The 24,638-nt window shown below is 43.2% G+C and overlaps 1 protein-coding gene across 2 annotated transcripts in view; it reads left to right on the top strand.

The window, feature by feature from the left end:
• Window positions 1-24,638, top strand: part of LOC106601921 (A-kinase anchor protein 6) — a 191,310-nt gene that overhangs the window by 132,123 nt on the left and 34,549 nt on the right. For both annotated transcript variants that reach the window (XM_014194357.2, XM_014194363.2), the window contains exons 11-12: window positions 9,285-9,431; window positions 12,866-13,081. In XM_014194357.2, the coding sequence (XP_014049832.2) occupies window positions 9,285-9,431; window positions 12,866-13,081 (363 nt within the window). The remainder of the gene's footprint in view (window positions 1-9,284; window positions 9,432-12,865; window positions 13,082-24,638) is intronic.

The following is a 24,638-nucleotide window of genomic DNA, read 5'->3' on the forward strand; positions in this document are numbered from 1 at the left end:
GTTACTGATAGTGTGTAGATGGTCTGTAGAGATTCTACAGGTGGACTATCCAAATAAAGTGTTACCATACATTGCTATCATTTTAGAATACAGTATATAAACGTGCCTGTAATTCAACATGCACTAACGGTTGGTATTTCATATCCAATCCTGGTGAAATAGCATGTAACCCAGAGAATCTGACTCAATTTGTCTGCAATTCAGACAGAAACCAACCATCCATGTTCAGTATTAGTGATGTTTTAAAGTCTATTTGGTCTTTTACTCATAGAACGGCAAACAGGTTGAGTCAATATGCTGAGAGCTTTGGTGGCGGGCAGGCATGACAGACTCTCTGAGAGGGAGTGGGAGAGTGGAGGGTTTACTGGAAAGTGAATGGGTATGGGGATGGAGGATGGAGGGATAGATGGATGGAGGGAGGGATGGATGGGGGGCTGGTGGTTTGGTCACTGACTGGTATGGTGGTGGCTAGACCCCGATACCCAGGGAGAATTCCTAAGCCTGCTGTTTCTTTTCTGGGCCATGCCTCTGAAAACTGGTAGCAGCTTATGTCCTATCTCTCTACCCCTCTCTATGCTCTATCCCCTGTCTTTTCTCTCTCTCTCTCTCTCGCTCTCTCTCTCGCTCTCTCTCTCTCGATCTCGCTTTCTCTGTGAGTCTCTTTAGTCCTCTCTCCTCTCTCTCCGTCTTGCTCTCTCTCTACCCCTCTCGTCTCTCTCTTCACTCTCTCTCCCTCCTCTTTCTCTCTCTGTTAGCCCATTGAAAAAAAGAGCATTTCCCTGTAGCTAGGCAATGGAGCAGCATTAGCATTTCATCCAGAAGAAGCACTGTGGGAACTTTGCAAAGTTTACTCATACAGCATGAAAGCATTGGTGGGGGGTTGGGCTTGCTACTCTAATTGTTAGCAAAAACTTCCATGGCACTGAAGTTTGCAATGGGCAGAGGGAAAGGGAGAATGCACTGCGGCAGTGAAGCACCAACATATTAGGGGACGTATTAGAGATGGTTTGCTTGATTTCGGATTGCTTTTAGGCTGAAGGATGATTTTAATGGCATTATGATGTAGTGATGTAATCTTGGCCCTCTTTCATTTCTCCTGAAGAGAACTGTTAGCTGCTCTGAATGGCAAGGCAAACAACACGGTTGTCTCTTTTTCCTTTCATTATGCTGGCCACGCTCCAAAATGCTGGACAGAACGGCCAGGCAAGGCCTCAGAGTGCGCAGCTAGCCAGTAACAGACAAACACCTGCCTAATATACTTCCCTGCACTTTCTGTACTCTCTCTCTCTCTCTCTCTCGCTCGCTCTCGCGCGCTCTCTCGCGAGCACTCTCGCTCTCTCGCGAGCACTCTCGCTCTCTCTCGCTCTCTCGCTCTCTCTCGCTCTCTCTCGTGCTCTCTCGCTCTCTCTCGTGCTCTCTCGCTCTGGCGCTCTCTCGCTCTCTCTCACGCTCTCTCTCGCTCTCTTGCTCTCTCACACGCTCTGGTGCTCTCGCGCTCTCTCGCTCTGGCGCGCTCTCTCGTGCTCTCTCGCTCTGGCGCTTTCTCACTCTGGCGCTCGCTCTCTCTCTCGCTCGCTCTCTCTCTCGCGCTCTCTCGCGCTCTCTCGCGCTCTCAGGTGCTCTCTCGCGCTCTCTCGCGCTCTCTCGCTCTCTCGCTCTGGCGCTCTCTCGCACGCTCGCACGCGCTCTCTCGCACGCGCTCTCTCGCACGCTCGCACGCGCTCTCTCGCACGCTCGCACGCTCTCTCTCTCTCTCTCTCTCTCTCTCTCTCTCTCTCTCTCTCTCTCTAGAGATGGAGCCCCTCCCCAATTCAATAACAAACAACATGTACAAACAAACCATGAAGCATACTGTAGAAACAGAGCTACAGCTTGACTTTTTCCTGTATATTTGAATATCAGCAAGTTTCCCAAGGTGCTGTCTGCTGCTGCTGTATTCATTGTTAGCCACCAAGTCAGCAGTGACATTGTAATCAGGGTGGGGACGGCCAGCCTTCCTTCCCCACCCTGAAGCTACTATAGGAAGACGATGGCTGGCTCATTACAAATAAGAGCGTAAACCTGCCGGTCTGTGTCTGAAATGACACCCTATTCCCTATATAGTGCACTTCTTGGTGTCCGGAATGGCACCCTATTACCTAAATAGTGCACTACTTTTGTCTAGAGCCATATGGACACTGGTCATAACATAGTGCATTACATAAGGATCAGGATGTAGTCCCAAGCAGACGTATCCTGTATACAGAGCACCACTACAGGGGTACGCCGATTCTATTGCAAAACATTTATTGAACGGAAGCAAACAAAACGTGGCGGGACCTAACTGAATTTGTCCAATAGAAACTTGTTTTAGTTGAAAAACATTCAGTTTTGCAACTGCTTGGACTAATGATTACACCCCAGGATTAATCTGCCAGCCAGATCCCCCGAAACACTATCTGTATGCATCTCATATGGCGCTTTATTCTCTGTAGTACCATGGCCCATAGGGATTTGGTCAAATGTAGTGCTCTATATAGGGAATAGGGAGCCATTTGGGATGCACACTCTGTCTTCCACTTAAAGTAAGCTCCAGCCAACCTGACAGTCAGACACACACAGAAAAATTATACCAAGCCAGAGAACGAAGAAAACATTCCTTAATTAATGACAGATTACATTTCCATGCTTCAGAACACAGAAATTACACAAAGCTATGAGCCGATCCTAATTTCCAATGTAATTGTTGCATCATGTTGCGCCATCCTCATATAAACATTTCAACATTTTCATTGTTTTTCTTTATTTTATTTTTTGGGGGCGGGTTTTGGAAAAATACCCCCAAAAAACTGTGATGGGTTTTAACATTTTTAAAAACACATGGAAATATTAAATCACTTTTAAGCTCCCACAGAAAAGTGTCAGGGCTTGGAACTTGTAATACTCTAGGTGTATCGGGGTTGTGAGAGTTTCAGTTTGGAGGTGCGTTCTCTGCTCTGTGAAGTAGTTTCCCCAGCTCTGAGCCAGCATCGCAGTGTTGTAGAACTCCTCAGGGATGCCCTCTGTCTCACCTGCTGTTTGAGGAAATGTGTAGAAGCAGCTCTAGCAGTCCTTCAAAGACACTCACTCAGACTGAGGAGAAATATTGAATATAACACTACCAGGGTCAAGTAACAGCGTTGTAAAGAATTTTTGGGGGTCTTTTTCAACGCTGTTATATTAATCAGGATTTCATCTGGTCCTAGGGGGATGTTGGTGGTGCGTTTAGAAGGTTTTGTTCTGTCAGTCATCATAAAGGGAAAGCAGGCTTCGGTGATTCTGACTCTAACTGTTCTGTGTTAGCTCAAGATTCCTGTTGTATCAGGGGTTTCCATGCATGGATGGATGGTGTTAGACCTATTTCCCCTTTAGCTGAAGCATATTGCCTCCTAGAAGTATAGGTGCATGTACTCTATATAATCAGTAGATATATGACTATATGAGAAGTGCGCAGACATTACAAAAATGGCCACATAAAATACTTTATCTTTTCATTACTCCATGCTGTCACAATTCATAGTGATTTGTTTGCATCTTTGACAACTTATTCCTTTTCAGCCACCTGACTTTTATAAGACACATTCAGTGCCTCGTTATAGAGCACTGTGACCCTCAGTGCTCGGCCTGTCAAATACCTTAGGCACAATCCCAGCATAGATGTTCACGGATGTCCTCTTCCCTTCCCAGACATTACAGCATCGTCTTCCCGTCCATAGAGTCCCTCCCTCCCAGCCGCCTCTTCTCCAACCCCCCTGCCTCCACCCTGCTCCCTCCCTGCCAACAGCAGGCCTTTTTGTATAGGGGAATTCACTCTGGATTTCACTCTACAATTAATGTGAAAGCAGCATAATGCCTGCGTGAATCCCGGTGCCTAGTGGTGCGCCATTTATCATCACAGTTTTACATTGACCTTGACACCCACTTCATTAGAATAAAGATTGTCTACCATTTAGGTTACATTGTTCCTCTGCGCACAGAGCCCATGCAAATTCTGGCTGCCAGAGAGACGGCGAGAGAGGAGGGAGAGAGACAGGAAGGAGTGAGAGTGAGCGAGGAGAGGAAAGAGAGGAGCGGCCACTCTGTCAGAGGTCATCTGCATTAAATGATTGCAGCTATTTTCCAACTGCTTCTTTTCATTCGGTTCAATTCAGCCCCCCCCCCCCCCTGCAACTCTCTCTCTCTCTCTTTCTCATTCTCACTCTCCTCCCCCATGGATGGACAGGGCTAAAAGGAGGAATTTAACTATTTTCAGTCAGCCGGGCTCCTAGCCGCTCCAAGGAAGGCTTTTTAATGATCTTTAAATAGGAACACTTAATTGTCTGCTAAGAAATGCTTGGTTAGGACTGAGACAGAGAGAGAAAACGGAGGGAGGGATTTTTCTCCGCCCTCTCTCTCTCTCTCGTTCCCCCCTCTCTCTCTCTCTCTCTCTCTCTCCCTCCATGGTCCTCCTCCACAAAATAAACTTTCTCTTGTATTCTGTTGACAAAGGAGTCACTTTTCTAGGGGCTGCTCTGTATCAGAGAGAGCTCCTCAGCCTGCGTAGGAGGCTGGTCTTTTTCAGGGAGGACGCAAGGCGTCTAGAAAGAGGACCAGAGAAAAAACGTCTCTCTTTCTTCCCTCCCTCCCTCCCTCCCTCCTTCGCTTCCATCATTCCATAGGGTCTAAATTAATCTCCATGATCCCCCCACATCAGTCACAATAAGACGGCCCCACTGGACGGAGAGGAGAGGAAAGCAGAGGAGAGAATAGGAGAGGGACTGTGAAGGGAAAACCTTCCACATGGATATATAAAATGTCTGCTCCATTGCAGCGCAGACCGCTGGTGATATAATTACAATTCAATTATTAATGAGTAATACTTAAAAAAGATTGTCTTATGATCTTCTATTAGTGGATTTGCAATTCATTTTAATATTTGTCATTTAATTTATATCATGGATAATGCAATAAAGGACCAATTAACAATGCATGGGCTATGTAATATGATTTCTCAGCTAATGCAAATGGAATAAGCTAGAAGAAAGAAACCCATTCAAAATCCTCAAATGTAATTTACTCGGCCAGTTCTGCCAATTTCAAATGACACTGCAGATTTTAATTTTTCCCCCCATCTCCATCAAAGGTAACACATTTATACTGATCAGGCCAGTGTGATATTCATTTACATGGCAAATTGTGAAGCAAAGTTATTACAGTATACTGAGCAGTCTACTGCTCTTATGCAGTGTTTTACCGTGAATGATTATCTATTAAACTACACAGGTGGCAGTTTAACAACCCTCCCAGTGTGTTCTGCTGGCTGGTTTATAGTTTCCTGTAGGATATGTACTTGTGATTAAACAAACTGGGCTGCTTAGCGATGCCTACCACCCAGCCAAACACTCCTTCTTGGCCTTGTCACTGAGGCCCAGCCAGGCAGAGCCAAAGCTCCATAGCCATCCATGGTTTTTTTTCTTCCCCTCACTCACTAAAACATTGTGGTCTTGGCTGATTGCATTGTTTCCTGTGTTTGTCTGGTAAAGAAAAATCTGGTAAAGAAGAGAGAAAAGAGGAGTGGAGCGGCGTGGGCTGGAGTTTTGAGGACCTCTCTCCCGCCCCTCCCCTCTCTCAGATTCCTCCACACTGCATGCAGCTGAGCTTAGGACCCAGGGCTGGGATAAAGACTGTCTTTGTTTGTCACTGAATGGCATTAGACATGGGCTGCCTATGGGGTCGAGAGAGAGAGAGGGAGAGCGAGAGAGCGAGAGAGCGAGAGAAAGAGACTCCGTATCGTAGGGACAGGACCAACGATTATTCAACAACACACGTCCAACTGGGAGCAGTTGTTAAAAACAGAAGCAAAATCTTATTTTGACCCTGATCATAGAAAAATGAAAGGAGAACCTATTGTAACCCCGTACATGTCCAGCAGCAAGTCTTTTTTTCTAACTTGAAACATTTTCTGTAAAAGACCCCGCTGTTCCTTTTTTCTTTTTTCCAATCTGTGGGCTGACTGGGCACTTCTTTGTCTATTGATCCTCTTGTATTTCTCATTAGCACTTTGGAAATCTGTGTAATGCATCCTCTTTGGATGGAAGGAGGAAGGAGGGAAAGAGGGAAAGAGGGAGGCAGAAATGTCTTGAAACTGCATGTCTGCTCATCTATTGTTATCACCACTGTCCACAGTTATGACAGGGCCAGAATTCCCTTGGTTCCTTGTGCCTATAGCATCCTACTCTTGACTCAATCTTTTCTCCAAATTCATGGTTCCCTGTATGATCATATTGTTTGTTCAATTTGTTTGCTCCTTTTAAAATGATTTTCTTTTACGATGTAAAGGTTTATTCTTCTCTTGTGTGTCTCATTAAATACAGAAAGATTCCACGCTAGATGAAATCTGGAGAGGCCGGTGGAAATTCTCCTGGGTCTGTAGCTGACCCCAGAGTGACTGGGCACCTTGTTCTTAAACACTAAGCAGGGAAAAAAAGAAAAATGCTTGACTCACTGTGAGCTCAATGTGAGCCTTCTATACCAGTTGTAAAATGGCTTATTCTTCTGGTCACCATGGTGACAATTAACAGTGTTTCAAGGCCTTTTGTTCCAGACCCGTTTGAGCAGAATTTTTTCAACAGGGTGATTTTCAGAACACACACACACACACACACACACACACACACACACACACACACACACAAAACAACTCAACAACTCAACAACTTAGTGCTTCCATTTTGCATAAACAGTCTAGAATTATATCTGAATCAAGGGTTTGATGTTTTCCTTTTTCTCTTTAAGTACACACTGAATATTTCTTCCTGTTCTTTCATGGCTGGAGCTTGTCTATCTATCAGGGAGACAGAGCCCCTCTCTCATCAGCTGTAGAGGCTCTCTCTCTCTCTTTCTCTCTCTCTCTCTCTCTCTTCAATGGAGGATTTCTCTCTCCCTCCTCCCTCCTCTCCCCAGCCCCTGTCTTCCTCTCCTTTGACACTGTCAACAGCAAATTGTAGGTAGTGAGGATGCCCCCCACCCCAAATTGATGAAGTAATTATCATATTTGTCTGCTTTGTTTTCTTAAGGCTTTGTTGGTTAAAGAGAACACATTCCCCACTGAGGATTCTCTTGAGTCAATCTCTACCACCACAGCACACTATTTTATGAGTTAGAGGTGGCCCATTCCATTGCTAGGCTTTATAAGCATTGAGATTTACAAGCTTAGTATTTACAAGCACTGGAATATGTGAATATTCTGTTTTATTAATGTCATCTTTATGATTTAATATGCGGTAATGTTTCACCTTTAAAAATATATACATTTAGATTGTATGATGATGTATATGCACAGTACACCTGTTATTAGTGTGTTATTGTTGTACCAATAAACAGTATATTGGTATTATTCTGGCAGCTAGCTGCAGAGTCCATTGTACTTTGTTGGATGTTAACTGTGAGTTTTCATAGAGGCTGGTTTGTGGTGGCTGGCAGCAATGTGTTAACTATATAACTGTGTATAAATTCATTTAAATACGGAGGCATCCGACTCACTTCATGGAGTCTTACTTCTGTTGTCTCAACACGTTACAGACTCTGAACAAACTTTAATTTAATGGATAAGATGAATCTACAAAAATGCATTAAATGTTTTCATGTATGACTGCATTTCTGCTGACATTTCCAGTCTTTCGTACTCATTAATATGTGGAATGAATTAAAGTTATGATTGCTTGTTGATTTTCCTCATCTATTTTCATGTGACTCTCTTTTTTTGGAGAGCACACAGTTCTTTTCCATTCCACCCCCCCACCCCCACTTCATTCCACCACGCCCCCTCTCTCTCTCTTTCTCTCAACCCCTCATAGACCCATCACTCCAACTAAGTTAGACACTATTTTCTTAAAGCTCGTCTTCATCTAGCACCAAGTCATGAAAATGGGCTTCAATGTTATGTTCAACACCAAAAAAATGGAGTATATTTTCACATCATGACAGCAATTGCACAGGCGTACTATATTATATGTTTCAGAACTTCATCCTATGATCCTACCAGAGCTATTTCACAAAGTTAAGGTATGCAGATCCTTGGCTATTCTAGTTTAGACAGAGACTGGAGGCTATAACTCACCAGTGCGTTCAGTGTATTTGATCAAAGATCCTTCTCAGCATTAATCTCAAAGTTCTGGATCTCATGCATTTTAATCACTTATCTACTTTATTCTCCTGTAATGTTTTGACTTTCGATCAATGATGTGCCATTTTTAAACAAAAGAAGACTCTTAAAATCAATATTTGCTGTCAACAAATAAATTGGATCATTTCCTGATAGTTAGATGGTAACACATTTACTCTTACATGCGGCGCTATTAAAAATCTGAAAGGGATGAATGGCTTCAGAGGAAGTGTGATACCATCTCCATCAAAAAAAAAGCGACAATGAAAAATGGTTTCTGGACTGATGACAGTTAAAAAAAGGAAAAAAACAGGAGTACATTTAAATATTTAAATGTGGCTGGGCTGTAATGATAAATGACAACCGAAAACTAGAATCAAGTAGCTATTGATGCAGAAAATGAAACGGGAGGGGAAAGAGAGAAATTAACCAAAAATATGTGAGATTGAAGAGTGTCAATTTCGTACTGTTACAGTAAGCTTTTCTTCAGCCATTGAACTGAAAATGTCAGTTCCGAAAACATATTCCGTCTTAGAATATTCTAGTTTATGTACACTAAATATGAGTTCTGTGCAGTTGTAATGGTGTTGAAAGAATTTAGCTCGGATTTCCTTCTCTGAGTAAGATACCTTGTTGAGGGGGGAAATAAACAGACAGAGAGAGAGAGAGAGAGAGACACTCTCAGTTTATGGCACAAAATATCAGCACTATTTTAAATGTCTGTTTGCCTTTGTGTGCAGCAGGGGGGCTGCACTGCTGAGTTCACCAGTTTAATGAATGACATAGTCAGTGCTGGGGATTGTGAGCAACTCTACAATACACTATGTACTCCAATGTGTGCCAATTGTGTCTCAAATAGCAAATACCCTTTTCACAACGGACATCTTTTCCTGAAATGAACTAGCTCTTTCCAGGTACCGGTTTCTGTATGAATGGTGGAAATTAGGGCGGTTCAAATGTACTCTCACCCACGTCTCTGTGCGTGTATCTCCATGCTCCGCAGTGCACTAGATGCCATGCATGTAGTCAGTGCTGTGTATCTCTCCTCTACAGTATGTCCTGTAGTGTGCAGACAGTGTCCCTCAATGTCTCACCCATGTCTCTCTCATGTGTCTGTCCCCAGGGGAACAGTGTAGAGATGAGTATGTGGCACCCTAAGAAGACACACCTCCTGGGCTGGGCCGAGAGCCTGCGGAGGAGCGGAGCACAGCTCCCCCTGGACTTCGACGAGCGAGTCAATGCCATGACACAGAAGTGGGACGAGCTGCAGGTGAACACACACACACACACACCGTAACACTACTCCACCTTCTGTACTGTTAATACTCCGGATCCATAAAAAGAGACAGAATGGGTCAACATGTTGATATGACCTTCTTGTGGGGAACTCATTATTATCTGCATAAATAAAACAGTTGTTCTGCTGTTTTTAGGTAAAAGCAAAAGGAACGCGCCCCAGGCCCCCACCCTGCCTGTCCCCCAGTCAGTCCCGTTCAGACTCCAGTGCACTAATGCGGGTCAATATCCCACCTGAGAGGCTGTCTGTGTCTCAAATGGCATCCTATTTCCTATATAGTGCAGAGCTCTGGTCAAAAGTAGTGCACTATATCGGGAATAGGGTCCCATTTGGGATGCTGGCCCTCTCTCGGTTAGCAGGGAACCCTGTGGAGATGGAGCTGGCTAGCAGCTCAATTGAAGTGAGTGAATCAGGATAAAGCCTTGCCGCTACGCCTCTGAAATGATGAACAGGCCTGGGGCTCCTTCTTCCACCCCCAAACCCTCTTATCTATGCAACACATGAACACTACACCAAATACAGTACAGTAGCTAGGTACCCTGCCTTGTCTACCCCCCACCATCCACCCCCACCGCCCTGCTTAGAGGGGGGCAGCTCAGCTATATCCCCATCTTGGATATCAGCCAGGGAAGCAGGAGATGGTATCGGATCGGAGATGCCTGCCTGCTCTAGTCTTGATGATCCTGTTAATGGTACGGTATGGCTGGCTTGTTGATCCTTATCGGACCGACTGGGGTTCAACTGTGCATTGCTCTTAGAGGCTAATTTTAGGTTAATCACTGTTCATCTAATCTCTGAACATGAGAAATATAATTGCTGGTCTCTCAATTACCAGGACGTATCCCTGTCCCAGTAGTACCCCAAGCAGCTTCTGCTCATATCCACGCTCTCGCTCTCCCTGGGATTGACATGGTCCGCATCCCAAATGGCACCCTATTCCCTATGTAGTGCATTACTTTTGACCAGGGGCCCATAGGGACTATGGACTTCATAGGAAATAAGGGGCTGTTAGGACGCAGACAAGCACAGATCTAACAACATAGAATAATCAAGATGCCAACAACTCAAACACACGTACCTGCTGTCATTTCTGTAATGTCTGAGTTCCAAGGCATATTTTCACTCTAACACATAGACCTAAAACAATGCGTACTGTCGCATAGAAGAAATGAGTGTGTGTGTGCGTGTGTTTGAGTGGGTTGGTGTGAGCTAGATAAACATATGTATTCCTTTCCCAAGCTAAAGAGATGCTGTTTGGAAATTAAACAACAAACGAACACGTTTTCTTTTCCACCACAGCAATCAGCTGATTAAAGTTCTACTGAGATCCCAAATAAACGTGTGACGTTTGAACAGGATGCTCATGCATAAACAAAGTTCTGTTTAGCGAAGGAATATTTCTTTGGTCTGTGGTGAGTGGCATCGGGCAGAGAGCCGCCAGAATGAAATGGCAGTGGTGCGGGGAGTTTAATCTGCGAATTTCTGCTCCCTGCACTGCACATTACGCCGTCTCAATTGCATATTAAACAACCCTATCAAGTCAGGCATTGGCATCTGCTGTGCTGACACAAATTGTGAATTAAATGAAATTGATGTCCTCTGTCGTATATATTTATGAAGACAGACCATTCTCTGAAGTATTCTGCTTATGAAGAATTTATGATTGCAAACTGTTCCAGAACAAAATAAAGTGGCAATAAATTCCTTTTTTTGTATCCCTGACCCTCCAAGGGCATTTGGTTTCACCTCTCTCTCTCTGCAGCGCTCTGTTCATCACAGGGCAAAAACAATGGCTATATCTGGAGTTCATTGAGTGCTTTCAAATTATCGATATTCAAACGAGAGGAGAGAGAGAGAGAGAGAGAGAGGAAGAGAAAATGAAACCGAATGAGAGAGAGAGAGAATGTTCGGGAGGGATTCTTGTTAAGGGAGGGAACAAATACGATGCTCTTTGCTGAGAGGCAGCCACTTCAGTAAGCCCAAAGGACACTTATGGAGTTGTGAGGTACAGATAATCAAAGTCGAACGCTATTGGAATCAATATTGAAAATCCCAATCAGTGGAATTGTTTAGGGATATGTGTGACTCATATCACCTCACTGACAATATCTTAAAGCTAGGTGTCCTCTCCTATTTTTCACTTCCTACTCCATCATTTCACATCACACCACTGTAGTATTAAGTGCTCATTTGTTTCTCACATTGACTCTAAAACATGCAAGTCAAACCCATCTAGTCATAGACTCTGGTCTGCCATTAACACGTTCTCTGACAGCCACACAGGTGTGGAGGCTAATAAAGAAGGAGCTATAATGGAGGATCAACACACACAGTGTTTAATTGGTGCAGCCAGCCAGCGATCTAGCCCCAAAATGGCCACTTCATTGCTGACTCACTCACTCATAATCACATCTGTTTCCATTACAGCTTGCAAAACATCCACCAGCACACAGCACCAACACAAAGGACTGCCAATTAAACCAACCAGTGTGTGTATTAATTGGATAATGGAGTGTTTTGCCACTCTACAATTGGGCTCCTCTGCATACAGAGTTCAACCCCTGTGTGTGTGTGTGTGTGTGTGTGTGTGTGTGTGTGTGTGTGTGTGTGTGTGTGTGTGTGTGTGTGTGTGTGTGTGTGTGTGTGTGTGTGTGTGTGTGTGTGTGTGTGTGTGTGTGTGTGTGTGTGTGTGTGTGTGAGTGAGAGACTCTGGCTCCAAAAGTAGCTATAGCGTAGCTCTCATTTCCCAGGCAGGTGGGAACTCACTCACATGGCAGTGCCCATGTCCCAAATGGCACCCTATACCCTCTATAGTGCCCTACTTATGACCAGGGCACTGGTCAAAAGTAGTGCACTATGTAGGGAATAGGGTGCTATTTTGGTCATAGCCAGTGTCTGTCAGGCTGGGGCTATACACAGCGTGGTGCTGTTTGCTCTGTTATAGAAGGAGGGGGAAATTGCTCAGCAGAGTCCTATTTGGGAAATCGTTGGAGGGTATTTGTGCTTCTGATTGTTATCTACTCCTTTCTGTGTGATTCTCTGAGCGGCAACGCTGAATATACGGCAGTACTGAAAATACGTCCAGAATTAGCCGCCTTCATCTTTAGAAGGTAGCAATAATCATGGTATGATCAGCACTGTTTGTGACTTGTTGATAGTAACAACATCTGCACATTTATTTGCTTATTGAAATGGACAACTTCATGAGCTTTTTGCTAGAATGTCGCATTGCCAGGAGGGAAAGAAGTGTGAAACAGAGAGAGCTATCAGATCACAATAATGTTGCAGTATATTTCCCACCTGCTGTCAGTATATTGATACAACAGTACTCTGTAACTCTCTGAAATGATTGTACATACTGTCACAGTCTCTAACTCTCCTTCCTCCTCTCTTCTTGGTCTCCTCAGAAGATCCTGGGGGAGTCTGTGGGGAGCACCAGCCCATCCCAGGACCCTCGCTCTGCCCTGTCCCCTCATACCAGCAGCCTGCTGGGCCGGCTGGAGGGCAGGATCAAGGATCTGAAGGTGTGGCTGAGAGACACAGAGCTGTTCATCTTCAACTCCTGTCTGAGGCAGGAAGAAGAGCAGGACCTGCAGGCCTCCACCCAGCTGCAGCACTTCAAGGTAGAGACTGAGCACTGCACACACACACACACACACACACACACACACACACACACACACACACACACACACACACACACACACACACACACACACACACACACACACACACATCCAGAGTAGATGAAGGCCCCCTGGGCAGAACACTGTCATAACACTACTACTGATCTGGGTCTAACTTTCACCTGGTCTGGGCTGTAGGGACAGCTCCTTTAGAAAGACACTGACTACTACGGCAGGGGTCTTCAACCTTTTCTTTCCCAGGGACCCCAAGCAAACCGGCGACCCAGTGACACCCATCATGCGTCAGCCCAAAACATTTGTCCTCGTCTTGTCATCAGGTGAATGATAAGGGCAATGCGAAGTAATCAGCATTTTAAAATGAATTTGGTAGATGGTGTTTCATTATTTTGCCTTCCCCACATTATACTGGGGTATAAGTATAGGCGCTAACATAGCTAACTATTAGCTAGAAAGGTACTGCATCTCCAAACGATATGTTGACTAATACAGCTGTTGAGCTGGTTAAACAAAGGTTAACCATGTGTTGGTGTGACCGGTGGAGATGACCGAAGGGTCAGGGTTGGTCTTGATCTTTTCTTCTCTGATAATGACAGGACAAACTTCCAGAAACAAATGCTGTGCCGCCCTTTATACGCCAACTCCTCTGCAAAGTTCAAAGGAACAACGAAAGGGGACATGAGTAGCCATGCCAGCCCAATGACGACATGCACAGAGAAAAGTACAGTAACTAGCTAGCATGTAAAGCATTCACAAATCAACAGATAAAAAGTTAATAGATGACTGATGTGCATATATATCACAATAGAATGGTGGGAGACCTATATAATACACTGTCAATGACCATATAAACTCATTGAGAAGTGTTTTAACGTATTGATAATGATAATGATTTTCATGGGACAATTTTACAGTAACCTACCACTTCCACAGGGATACAGTAGAAAGGGAAGAGGTAAGGGGGGGCATGGGATGTTTATGAGGGAGAATAGAGATGGAGAAGACGTGTGCGCCATTTAAAAGGGCACTCACAACAACAAAAATAATGTGCACTAATATCAGGCATGGGAACTATTCTGATTTTGCGTAATTATATTACATGAAATTCAACGCTTATTACATTGGAAAAAACCTTATGTCCAAGTCAAGAAAGCTTACCAGCAGCCAGCGGCACTTGCCGCGATGGGTACTCGCGGGTGCTTTTTCAAAGACTATGTCAGATACTCCAGTGAGTGTAATTGGCTCGAATGAGTGTAAATTGCTCAATATTAGGAGTTGAGAAATAAAGTTGAAATCGTTAGAAGATATTTTCCTCTTTTCTACCACTTCTTTTTAAAATACAATGCATTCGGAAAATATTCATACGCATTGACTTTTTCCACATTTTGTTAATTTACAGCCTTATTCTAAAATGGATAAAAATGTAATAAAAAAATGTCATCAATCTACATTAAATACCCCATAATGACAAAGCTAAATCAGGTTATTAAATATTTTAGCAAATCTTTTTTTTTTTTATTAAAAATCACATTTTCATACAGTACCAGTCAAAACGTTGGACACACCTACTCATTCAAGGGTTTTTCTTTATTTTTACTATTTTCTACATTGTAGAATAATAGTGAAGACATCAAACCTATGAAATAACACGAATCATGTACAGTGGGGAAAAAAGTATTTGATCCCCTGCTGATTTTGTATGTTTGCCCACTGACAAAGAAAGGATCAGTCTATAATGTTAATGGTAGGTTTATTTGAACAGTGAGAGACAGAATAACAACAAAAATATCCAGAAAAACGCATGTCAAAAATGTTATAAATTGATTTGCATTTTAATGAGGGAAATAAGTATTTTACCCCCTCTCAATCAGAAAGATTTCTGGCTCCCAGGTGTCTTTTATACAGGTAACAAGCTGAGATTAGGAGCACACTCTTAAAGGGAGTGCTCCTAACTGCAGCTTGTTACCTGTAAAAAAGACACCTGTCCACAGAAGCAATCAATCAGATTCCAAACTCTCCACCATGGCCAAGACCAAAGAGCTCTCCAAGGATGTCAGGGACAAGATTGTAGACCTACACAAGGCTGGAATGGGCTACAAGACCATCGCCAAGCAGCTTGGTGAGAAAGTGACAACAGTTGGTGCGATTATTCGCAAATGGAAGAAACACAAAAGAACTGTCAATATCCCTCGGCCTGGGGCACCATGCAAGATCTCACCTCGTGGAGTTGCAATGATCATGAGAACGGTGAGGAATCAGCCCAGAACTACACGGGAGGATCTTGTCAATGCTCTCAAGGCAACTGGGACCATAGTCACCAAGAAAACAATTGGTAACACACTACGCCGTGAAGGACTGAAATCCTGCAGCGCCCGCAAGGTCCCCCTGCTCAAGAATACATATACATGCCTGTCTGAAGTTTTCCAATGAACATCTGAATGATTCAGAGGACAACTGGGTGAAAGTGTTGTGGTCAGATGAGACCAAAATGGAGCTCTTTGGCATCAACTCAACTCGTTGTGTTTGGAGGAGGAGGAATGCTGCCTATGACCCCAAGAACACCATCTCCACCGTCAAACATGGAGGTGGAAACATTATGCTTTGGGGGTGTTTTTCTGCTAAGGGGACAGGACAACTTCACCGCATCAAAGGGACGATGGACGGGGCCATGTACCGTCAAATCTTGGGTGAGAACCTCCTTCCCTCAGCCAGGGCATTGAAAATGGGTCGTGGATGGGTTTTCCAGCATGACAATGACCCAAAACACACGGCCAAGGCAACAAAGGAGTGGCTCAAGAAGAAGCACATTAAGGTCCTGGAGTGGCCTAGCCAGTCTCCAGACCTTAATCCCATAGAAAATCTGTGGAGGGAGCTGAGGGTTCGAGTTGCCAAACGTCAGCCTCGAAACCTTAATGGAGAAGATCTGCAAAGAGGAGTGGGACAAAATCCCTCCTGAGATGTGTGCAAACCTGGTGGACAACTTTACATTTACATTTAGATCATTTAGCAGACGCTCTTATCCAGAGCGACTTACAGTAGCGAATGCATACATTTCATACAATTTCATACATTTTTTTTTTTTTTCTGTGCTGGCCCCCCGTGGGAATCAAACCCACAACCCTGGTGTTGCAAACACCATGCTCTACCAACTGAGCTACAGGGAAGGCTACAACTACAAGAAACGTCTGACCTCTGTGATTGCCAACAAGGGTTTTGCCACCAAGTACTAAGTCATGTTTTGCAGAGGGGTCAAATACTTATTTCCCTCATTAAAATGCAAATCATTTTATAACATTTTTGACATGTGTTTTTCTGGATTTTTTGGTTGTTATTCTCTCTCTCACTGTTCAAATAAACCTACTATTAAAATTATAGACTGATAATTTCTTTGTAAGTGGGCAAACGTACAAAATTAGCAGGGGATCAAATACTTTTTTCCCCCACTGTAGTAACCAAAAAAGTGTCACGTCCTGACCATAGTAAGTTGTTATTTTCTATGGTAGAGTGGTCAGGGCGTGACAGGGGGTGTTTGTCCGTTTTTGTATTTCTATGTTTAGTTTCTAGTTTTTGTATTTCTAGGTTAGTTTTTGTTTGGCATGACCTCCAATTAGAGGCAGCCCGTTGTCGTTGTCTCTAATTGGAGGCCATATTTAAGTTGATGTTTGTCCCACTGGTGTTTTGTGGGTGATTATTTTGTGAGTAGTGTATGCCTGCTCTGCGTCACGGCTTTCTTGTTTTTTTGTATTTCAAGTGTATGGTTTATTGCATTAGTTTCACGACTGAATATAAGATGATGAACTACGATCACGCTGCGTATTGGTCCGATCCTTCCGAAAGCCCTGACAAAAAGTGTTAAACAAATCAAAATATATTTAGATTTTAGATTCTTTAAAGTAGCCACCCTTTGTCTTGATGACAGCTTTGCACTCTCTTGGCATTCTCTCAACCAGCTTCATGAGGAATGCTGACTTGAAGGAGTTCCCACATATGCTGAGCACTTGTTGGCTGCTTTACCTTCACTCTGTGTTCCAATTCATCCCAAACCATCTCAATTCAATCAAATGTATCAATCAATTGTATTTATAAAGCCCTTCTTACATCAGCTGATGTCACAAAGTCCTGTACAGAAACCCAGCCTAAAACCCCAAACAATTGGGTTGAGGTCAGGTGATTGTGGAGGCCAGGTCATCTGATGCAGCACTCCATCACTCTCCTTCTTGGTCAATAGCCCTTACACAGCCTGGAGGTGAGTTGGGTCATTGTTCTGTTGAAAAACCAATGATAGTCCCACTAAGCGGGAATGCTGTGGTAGCCATGCTGGTTAAGTGTGCCTTGAATTCTAAATCACCGACAGTGTCACCAGAAAAGCACCCCCACACCATCATACCTCCTCCTCCATGCTTTATAGTGGGAACTTCACATGGGGAGATCATCCGTTCACCTACTTTGCGTCTCACAAAGACACGGTGGTTGGAACCAAAAATCTCAAATTTGGACTCATCAGACCAAAGGACAGAGTTCCACTTGTCTAATGTCCATTGCTCGTGTTTCTTGGACCAAGCAAGTCTCTTCTTTTTATTGGTGTCCTTTAGTAGTGGTTTATTGGTAGCAATTCGGCCATGAAGGCCTGATTCACACAGTCACCTCTGAACAGTTGATGATGAGATGTGAAGCATCTATTTTGGCTGCAATTTCTGAGGCTGGCAACTCCACTAATGAACTTATCCTCTGCAGCAGAGGTAACTCTGGGTCTTCCTTTCCTGTGGCGGTCCTCATGAGAGCCAGTTTCATCATAACACTTGATGGTTTTAGCGATTTAGTTTTTCTTCGGTTTTTGCAAAGTTCTTGAAATGTTCCGGATTCACTGACCTTCATGTCTTAAAGTAATGATGGACTGTCGTTTCTCTTTGCTTATTTGAGCTGTTCTTGCCATAATATGGACTTGGTCTTTTTCCAAATAGGGCTATCTTCTGCATATCACCCCTACCTTGTCACAACACAACTGATTGGCTCATACGCATTAAGAAGGAAAGAAATTACACAAATTAACGTTGAACCAGGCGCACCTGCTAATTGAAATGCATTCCAGGTGACTTCCTCATGAAGCTGTTTGAGAAAATGTGCAAAGCTGTCATCACTGGCCAACATCCAGTGAAATTGCAGAGCGCCAAATTCAAAAACAGAAATACTCATTATAAAAATTCATGAAACATACAAGTGTTATACATGGGTTTAAAGATAAACTTCTTGTTGATACAACCACGGTGTCAGATTTCATAAAGGCTTTACGGCGAAAGCATACCATTCGATTATCTGAGAACAGCGCCCAGCAGACAAATCATTACAAACAGTAACAAGCCAAGTAGAGGAGTTACACAAGTCAGAAATAGTGATAAAATGAATCACTTACCTTTGATGATCTTCATATGTTTGCACTCACAAGACTCCCATTTACTCAATAAATGGTCGTTTTGTTCGATAAAGTCCATGTTTATATCCAAAAACCTCAGTTTTGTTAGCACATTTTGTTCAATCATCCTCTGTCTCAAACAATATCTGGTGAAATTGCAGAGCGTGAAACTCAACAAAACAGAAATTCTCATAATAAACATACATAAAAGATACAAATGTTATACACCAGCTTAAAGATAAACTTCTTGTTAATCCAACCGCTGTGTCAGATTTCAAAAAGGCTTTACAGCAAAAGCAAACCATGCGATTATCTGAGAACAGCGCCCAGTAAACAAATCATTACAAACAGTTAGCAGCCAAGAAGAGGAGTAACAAAAGTCAGAAATAGCGATAAAATGTATCACTTACCTTTGATGATCTTCAGATGGTTGCACTCCGAAGACTCCATGTTGCACAATAAATGTTCGTTTTGTTCGATAATGTCCCTCTTTATGTCCAAAAACCTCAGTTTTGTTGGTGCGTTTTGTTCAGCAATCCATTGGAACAACAGACAGACGAAAAATCTAAAAAGTACAATAAAAGTTCATAGAAACCCTGTCAAACGATGTTTACAATCAATCCTCAGGTTGTTTTTGTCATAAATAATCAATCATATTTCAACCGGACAAAAGCTTCGTCAACTCATGTCTGGAAATTTCCACTGTCCACTCATTGAAAGTGCTGTATCTCAATCATTTTTCAGAGTAAAAGCCTGAAACAATGCCTAAAGACTGGCCACATGTAGAAGAAGCCATAGAGATTGTGAACTGGGTCCTAAGTCTTTGTATGGTGGATAGGCTTTCAATGGAAAAACAGCCTTTCAAAATAATAGTACTTCCTGGATGGATTTTCCTCAGGGTTTCGCCTGCCATATCAGTTCTGTTATACTCACATACATTATTTTAACAGTTCTGGAAACTTTAGAGTGTTGTCTATCCAAATCTACCAATTATATGCATATCCTAGCTTCTGAGCCTGAGTAGCAGGCAGTTTACTTTGGGCACGCTTTTCATCCAAAATTCCGAATGCTGCCCCCACCCTAGTGAAGTTAACACTTTTTTTGTTACTACATTATTCCATATCTGTTATTTAATAGTTTTGATGTCTTCACTATTATTCTACAATGTAGAAAATATTATAAATAAAGAAAAACCCTTGAATGAGTAGGTGTGTCCAAACCTTTGACTGGTACTGTAAGTATTCAGACCCTTTACTCTGTACTTTGTTGAAGCACCTTTGGCAGTGATTACAGCCTCGAGTATTCTTGGGTATGACGCTACAAGCTTGGCACACCTGTATTTGGGGAATTTCCCAATTCTTCTCTGCAGATCCTCTCAAGCTCTGTCAGGTTAGATGGGGAGCTGTTTTCAGGTCTCCAGAGATTTTCGATCGAGTTCAAGTCCAGGCTCTGGCTGGGCCACTCGAGGACATTCAGAGACTTGTCCCGAAGCCACTCCTGCGTTGTCTTGGCTGTGTGCTTTGGGTCGTTGTCCTGTTGGAAGATGAACCTTCAACCATAGTCTGAGCACTCTGGAGCAGGTTGTCATCAAGGATCTCTCTGTACTTTTCCCTCGATTCTGACTAGTCTCCCAGTCTCTGCCTCTGAAAAACATCCCCACAGCATGATGCTGCCACCACCATGCTTCACCATAGGGATTGTGCAAGGCTTCCTCCAGACATAACGCTTGGCATTCAGGCCAGAAAGTTTTGGTTTCATCAGACTAGAGAATCTTGTTTCTCATGGTCTGAGTCTTTTAGTTTATTTTTGTTGCAAACTCCAAGCGGGCTGTCATGTGCCTTTTACTTACGAGTGGCTTCCGTCTGGCCACTCTACCATAAAGGCCTGATTGGTAGAGAGCTGCAGAGATGGTTGTCCTTCTGGAAGGTTCTCAGGATGCACCTGAGCTCAATTTTGAGTTTCATAACAAAGGGTCTGAATACTTATGTAAATAAGGTATTTCTATTTTGCTTAAATGTCAAAAAACCTGTTTTCGCTTTGCCATTGTGGGGTATTGTGTGTAGATTGATGAGGAAAAACAGTTATATAATCCCTTTTAGAATAAGGCTGTAACGTAACAAAATGTGTAAAAAGTCCAGGGGTCTGAATACTTTCTGAATGCACTGTATATACACCATAATATTTTTCTGCAGACCCCCTGCACTAGAGGTCTACAGACCCTAGGTTGAATATCCATGTACTAGAGTCCTAGGTACACTGGGGACTGCTACTGTAGGTATGAAGGATGAAGGTGTGAATTATCATATATCATATATCATCACATATCAAAGAAACACCAACATAGTGTCATAATAGGGCGTTGGGCCACCACGAGCCAGAACAGCCTCAATACACCTTGGCCTAGATTCTACAAGTGTCTGGAACTCTATTGGAGGGATGTGATACCATTCCACCACTAGAAATTCCATCACACACACACACACACACACACACACACACACACACACACACACACACACACACACACACACACACACACACACACCCTTTAAGCGCCCTCTGCTCCTTTGAGACCCCTCTTTCAAAGACACTGAGATCTCTTCTTCTAGCCATGGTAGCTAAAAGAATGGGCAACTGGGCATTTTTATACATGACCCTAAGCATGATGGGTGTTGATTGTTTAATTAAAGATGTTCTCCGATATTTTTGTACACTTTTTAGCCAGTAGTTCTGAATGTAGTGCCCACAAGCCAAAAGTGGTCCCTGAAAATTGTAGATATGTGCACCATATCATTGCTCTCTCTCTGGCTCTGCTGTGTGTGTGTCTTGCTAGCTGTCACTTAAATGACATAGCGCTGAAGCTCATTAGCTGAAACTCGAATTGCTAGGTGTCTGGCCCAGGTGTCTGGGGGTAAATTTAGGTAAAATGGTGCTGCACAGCTTCCAGAAAACAGTTGCTTTCAAACTAGGGATTTTGTGGCTAATTGAGGTAAAACAGTAATTCTGCTCATATATTATGCATGTATGAACTACACATTGACACATCCAGCCCAAAGCGGGAGGTTTAAAAAATACTTACTACTCGCCAAAGTACCAGAGCATGTCTTTAACTCAGGAACCACACCTGTGTGTAAGCACCTGCTTTCAATATACTTATCCCTAATTTACTCAAGTGTTTTCTTTAGTTTGGGAGTTACTGTACCTGTACCTAGTGTCAAATACTCCAAAACAGGCAGCTTTGAGTGTCTGGTTTTCACTTCAAGTACACTAATACTGTATATATATATTTGTAATTAAACTAATGCTTGAGAAAATAAATAAATCAAAGATATTTTGACTCAAGCAAATCTCGAAGAAACTATTATTTGACTTAAAAAGCTTGAGGAACAACACAGGATATTAATCAGGCCGTGTAACAACACAGGTTGTGGAGTTGAGATTGCTTTCATCCCGCTGAGTGACTACTAGCGATAGAGGGAAGAAACCTTAAATATATACGGAGTCAACGCTGAGAGAAATAACACTTTATAAAAGAAGACTTTTCTTTTGATAAGATGTCACACTGCACAGAGGGGAAGCATTGATTTCTTGAGAAAATGCCTGAGGAAAAAAGATTAAAATATTGATAACTGCAATGTGTATGGACAGAGGAGCCATGGCACTAAATAGAAAAAGAGATACAAATATAAAATAAAAAGAGAAAGAGGACCATTTAATGATCATCTATCTGTTTTGGGCAATTCTGCTGTAAATAGATTCAATATCCAGACTTGGCCCCATTACAGTTGGGCTGAACACATCTCAGCAGGAGGCAGAGCTCAGTCAGTCAGGTACATACAGTTCAGTGCTGTAGTTTACTAGAGTAGAGGCTCAGTCAGTCAGATACATACAGTACAGTGCTGTAGTTCTCTAGAGTAGAGGCTCAGTCAGTCAGATACATACAGTACAGTGCTGTAGTTCTCTAGATAGAGGCTTTCTACAGTGCTGTAGTTCTCTGGTAGAAGCTCAGTCAGTCAGGTACATACAGTACAGTGCTGTAGTTCTCTAGAGTAGAAGCTCAGTCAGTCAGGTACATACAGTACAGTGCTGTAGTTCTCTAGAGTAGAAGCTCAGTCAGTCAGGTACATACAGTACAGTGCTGTAGTTCCCTAGAGTAGAGGCTGTCAGTCAGTTACATACAGTACAGTGCTGTAGTTCTCTAGAGTAGAAGCTCAGTCAGTCAGGTACATACAGTTCAGTGCTGTAGTTCTCTAGAGTAGAGGCTGTCAGTCAGGTACATACAGTGCAGTGCTGTAGTTCTCTAGAGTAGAGGCTGTCAGTCAGGTACATACAGTTCAGTGCTGTAGTTCTCTAGAGTAGAGGCTCAGTCAGTCAGATACATACAGTTCAGTGCTGTAGTTCTCTAGAGTAGAGACTGTCAGTCAGGTACATACAGTTCAGTGCTGTAGTTTACTAGACTAGAGGCTCAGTCAGTCAGGTACATACAGTACAGTGCTGTAGTTCTCTAGAGTAGAGGCTGTCAGTCAGGTACATACAGTTCAGTGCTGTAGTTCTCTAGAGTAGAGGCTCAGTCAGTCAGGTACATACAGTACAGTGCTGTAGTTCTCTAGAGTAGAAGCTCAGTCAGTCAGGTACATACAGTACAGTGCTGTAGTTCTCTAGAGTAGAGGCTGTCAGTCAGTTACATACAGTACAGTGCTGTAGTTCTCTAGAGTAGAGGCTCAGTCAGTCAGGTACATACAGTACAGTGCTGTAGTTCTCTAGAGTAGAAGCTCAGTCAGTCAGGTACATACAGTACAGTGCTGTAGTTCTCTAGAGTAGAAGCTCAGTCAGTCAGGTACATACAGTTCAGTGCTGTAGTTCTCTAGAGTAGAGGCTCAGTCAGTCAGGTACATACAGTACAGTGCTGTAGTTCTCTAGAGTGGAGGCTGTCAGTCAGATACATACAGTTCAGTGCTGTAGTTCTCTAGAGTAGAGGCTGTCAGTCAGATACATGCAGTTCAGTGCTGTAGTTCTCTAGAGTAGAGGCTCAGTCAGTCAGATACATACAGTACAGTGCTGTAGTTCTCTAGAGTGGAGGCTGTCAGTCAGATACATACAGTTCAGTGCTGTAGTTCTCTAGAGTAGAGGCTGTCAGTCAGGTACATACAGTTCAGTGCTGTAGTTCTCTAGAGTAGAAGCTCAGTCAGTCAGGTACATACAGTACAGTGCTGTAGTTCTCTAGAGTAGAAGCTCAGTCAGTCAGGTACATACAGTACAGTGCTGTAGTTCTCTAGACTAGAGGCTGTCAGTCAGTTACATATAGTACAGTTCTGTAGTTCTCTAGAGTAGAAGCTCAGTCAGTCAGGTACATACAGTTCAGTGCTGTAGTTCTCTAGAGTAGAGGCTGTCAGTCAGGTACATACAGTGCAGTGCTGTAGTTCTCTAGAGTAGAGACTGTCAGTCAGGTACATACAGTACAGTGCTGTAGTTCTCTAGAGTAGAGGCTGTCAGTCAGGTACATACAGTTCAGTGCTTTAGTTCTCTAGAGTAGAGGCTCAGTCAGTCAGATACATACAGTACAGTGCTGTAGTTCTCTAGAGTAGAGGCTGTCAGTCAGGTACATGCAGTTCAGTGCTGTAGTTCTCTAGAGTAGAGGCTCAGTCAGTCAGATACATACAGTACAGTGCTGTAGTTCTCTAGAGTAGAGGCTCAGTCAGTCAGATACATACAGTTCAGTGCTGTAGTTTACTAGAGTAGAGGCTCAGTCAGTCAGATACATACAGTACAGTGCTGTAGTTCTCTAGAGTAGAGGCTCAGTCAGTCAGGTACATACAGTACAGTGCTGTAGTTCTCTAGAGTAGAGGCTCAGTCAGTCAGGTACATACAGTACAGTGCTGTAGTTCTCTAGAGTAGAAGCTCAGTCAGTCAGGTACATACAGTACAGTGCTGTAGTTCTCTAGAGTAGAGGCTGTCAGTCAGTTACATATAGTACAGTTCTGTAGTTCTCTAGAGTAGAAGCTCAGTCAGTCAGGTACATACAGTTCAGTGCTGTAGATCTCTAGAGTAGAGGCTGTCAGTCAGGTACATACAGTACAGTGCTGTAGTTCTCTAGAGTAGAGGCTGTCAGTCCGGTACATACAGTTC

The sequence above is a fragment of the Salmo salar genome, chromosome ssa01 (genome assembly GCF_905237065.1).
Source record: "Salmo salar chromosome ssa01, Ssal_v3.1, whole genome shotgun sequence".
NCBI lineage: Eukaryota > Metazoa > Chordata > Actinopteri > Salmoniformes > Salmonidae > Salmo > Salmo salar.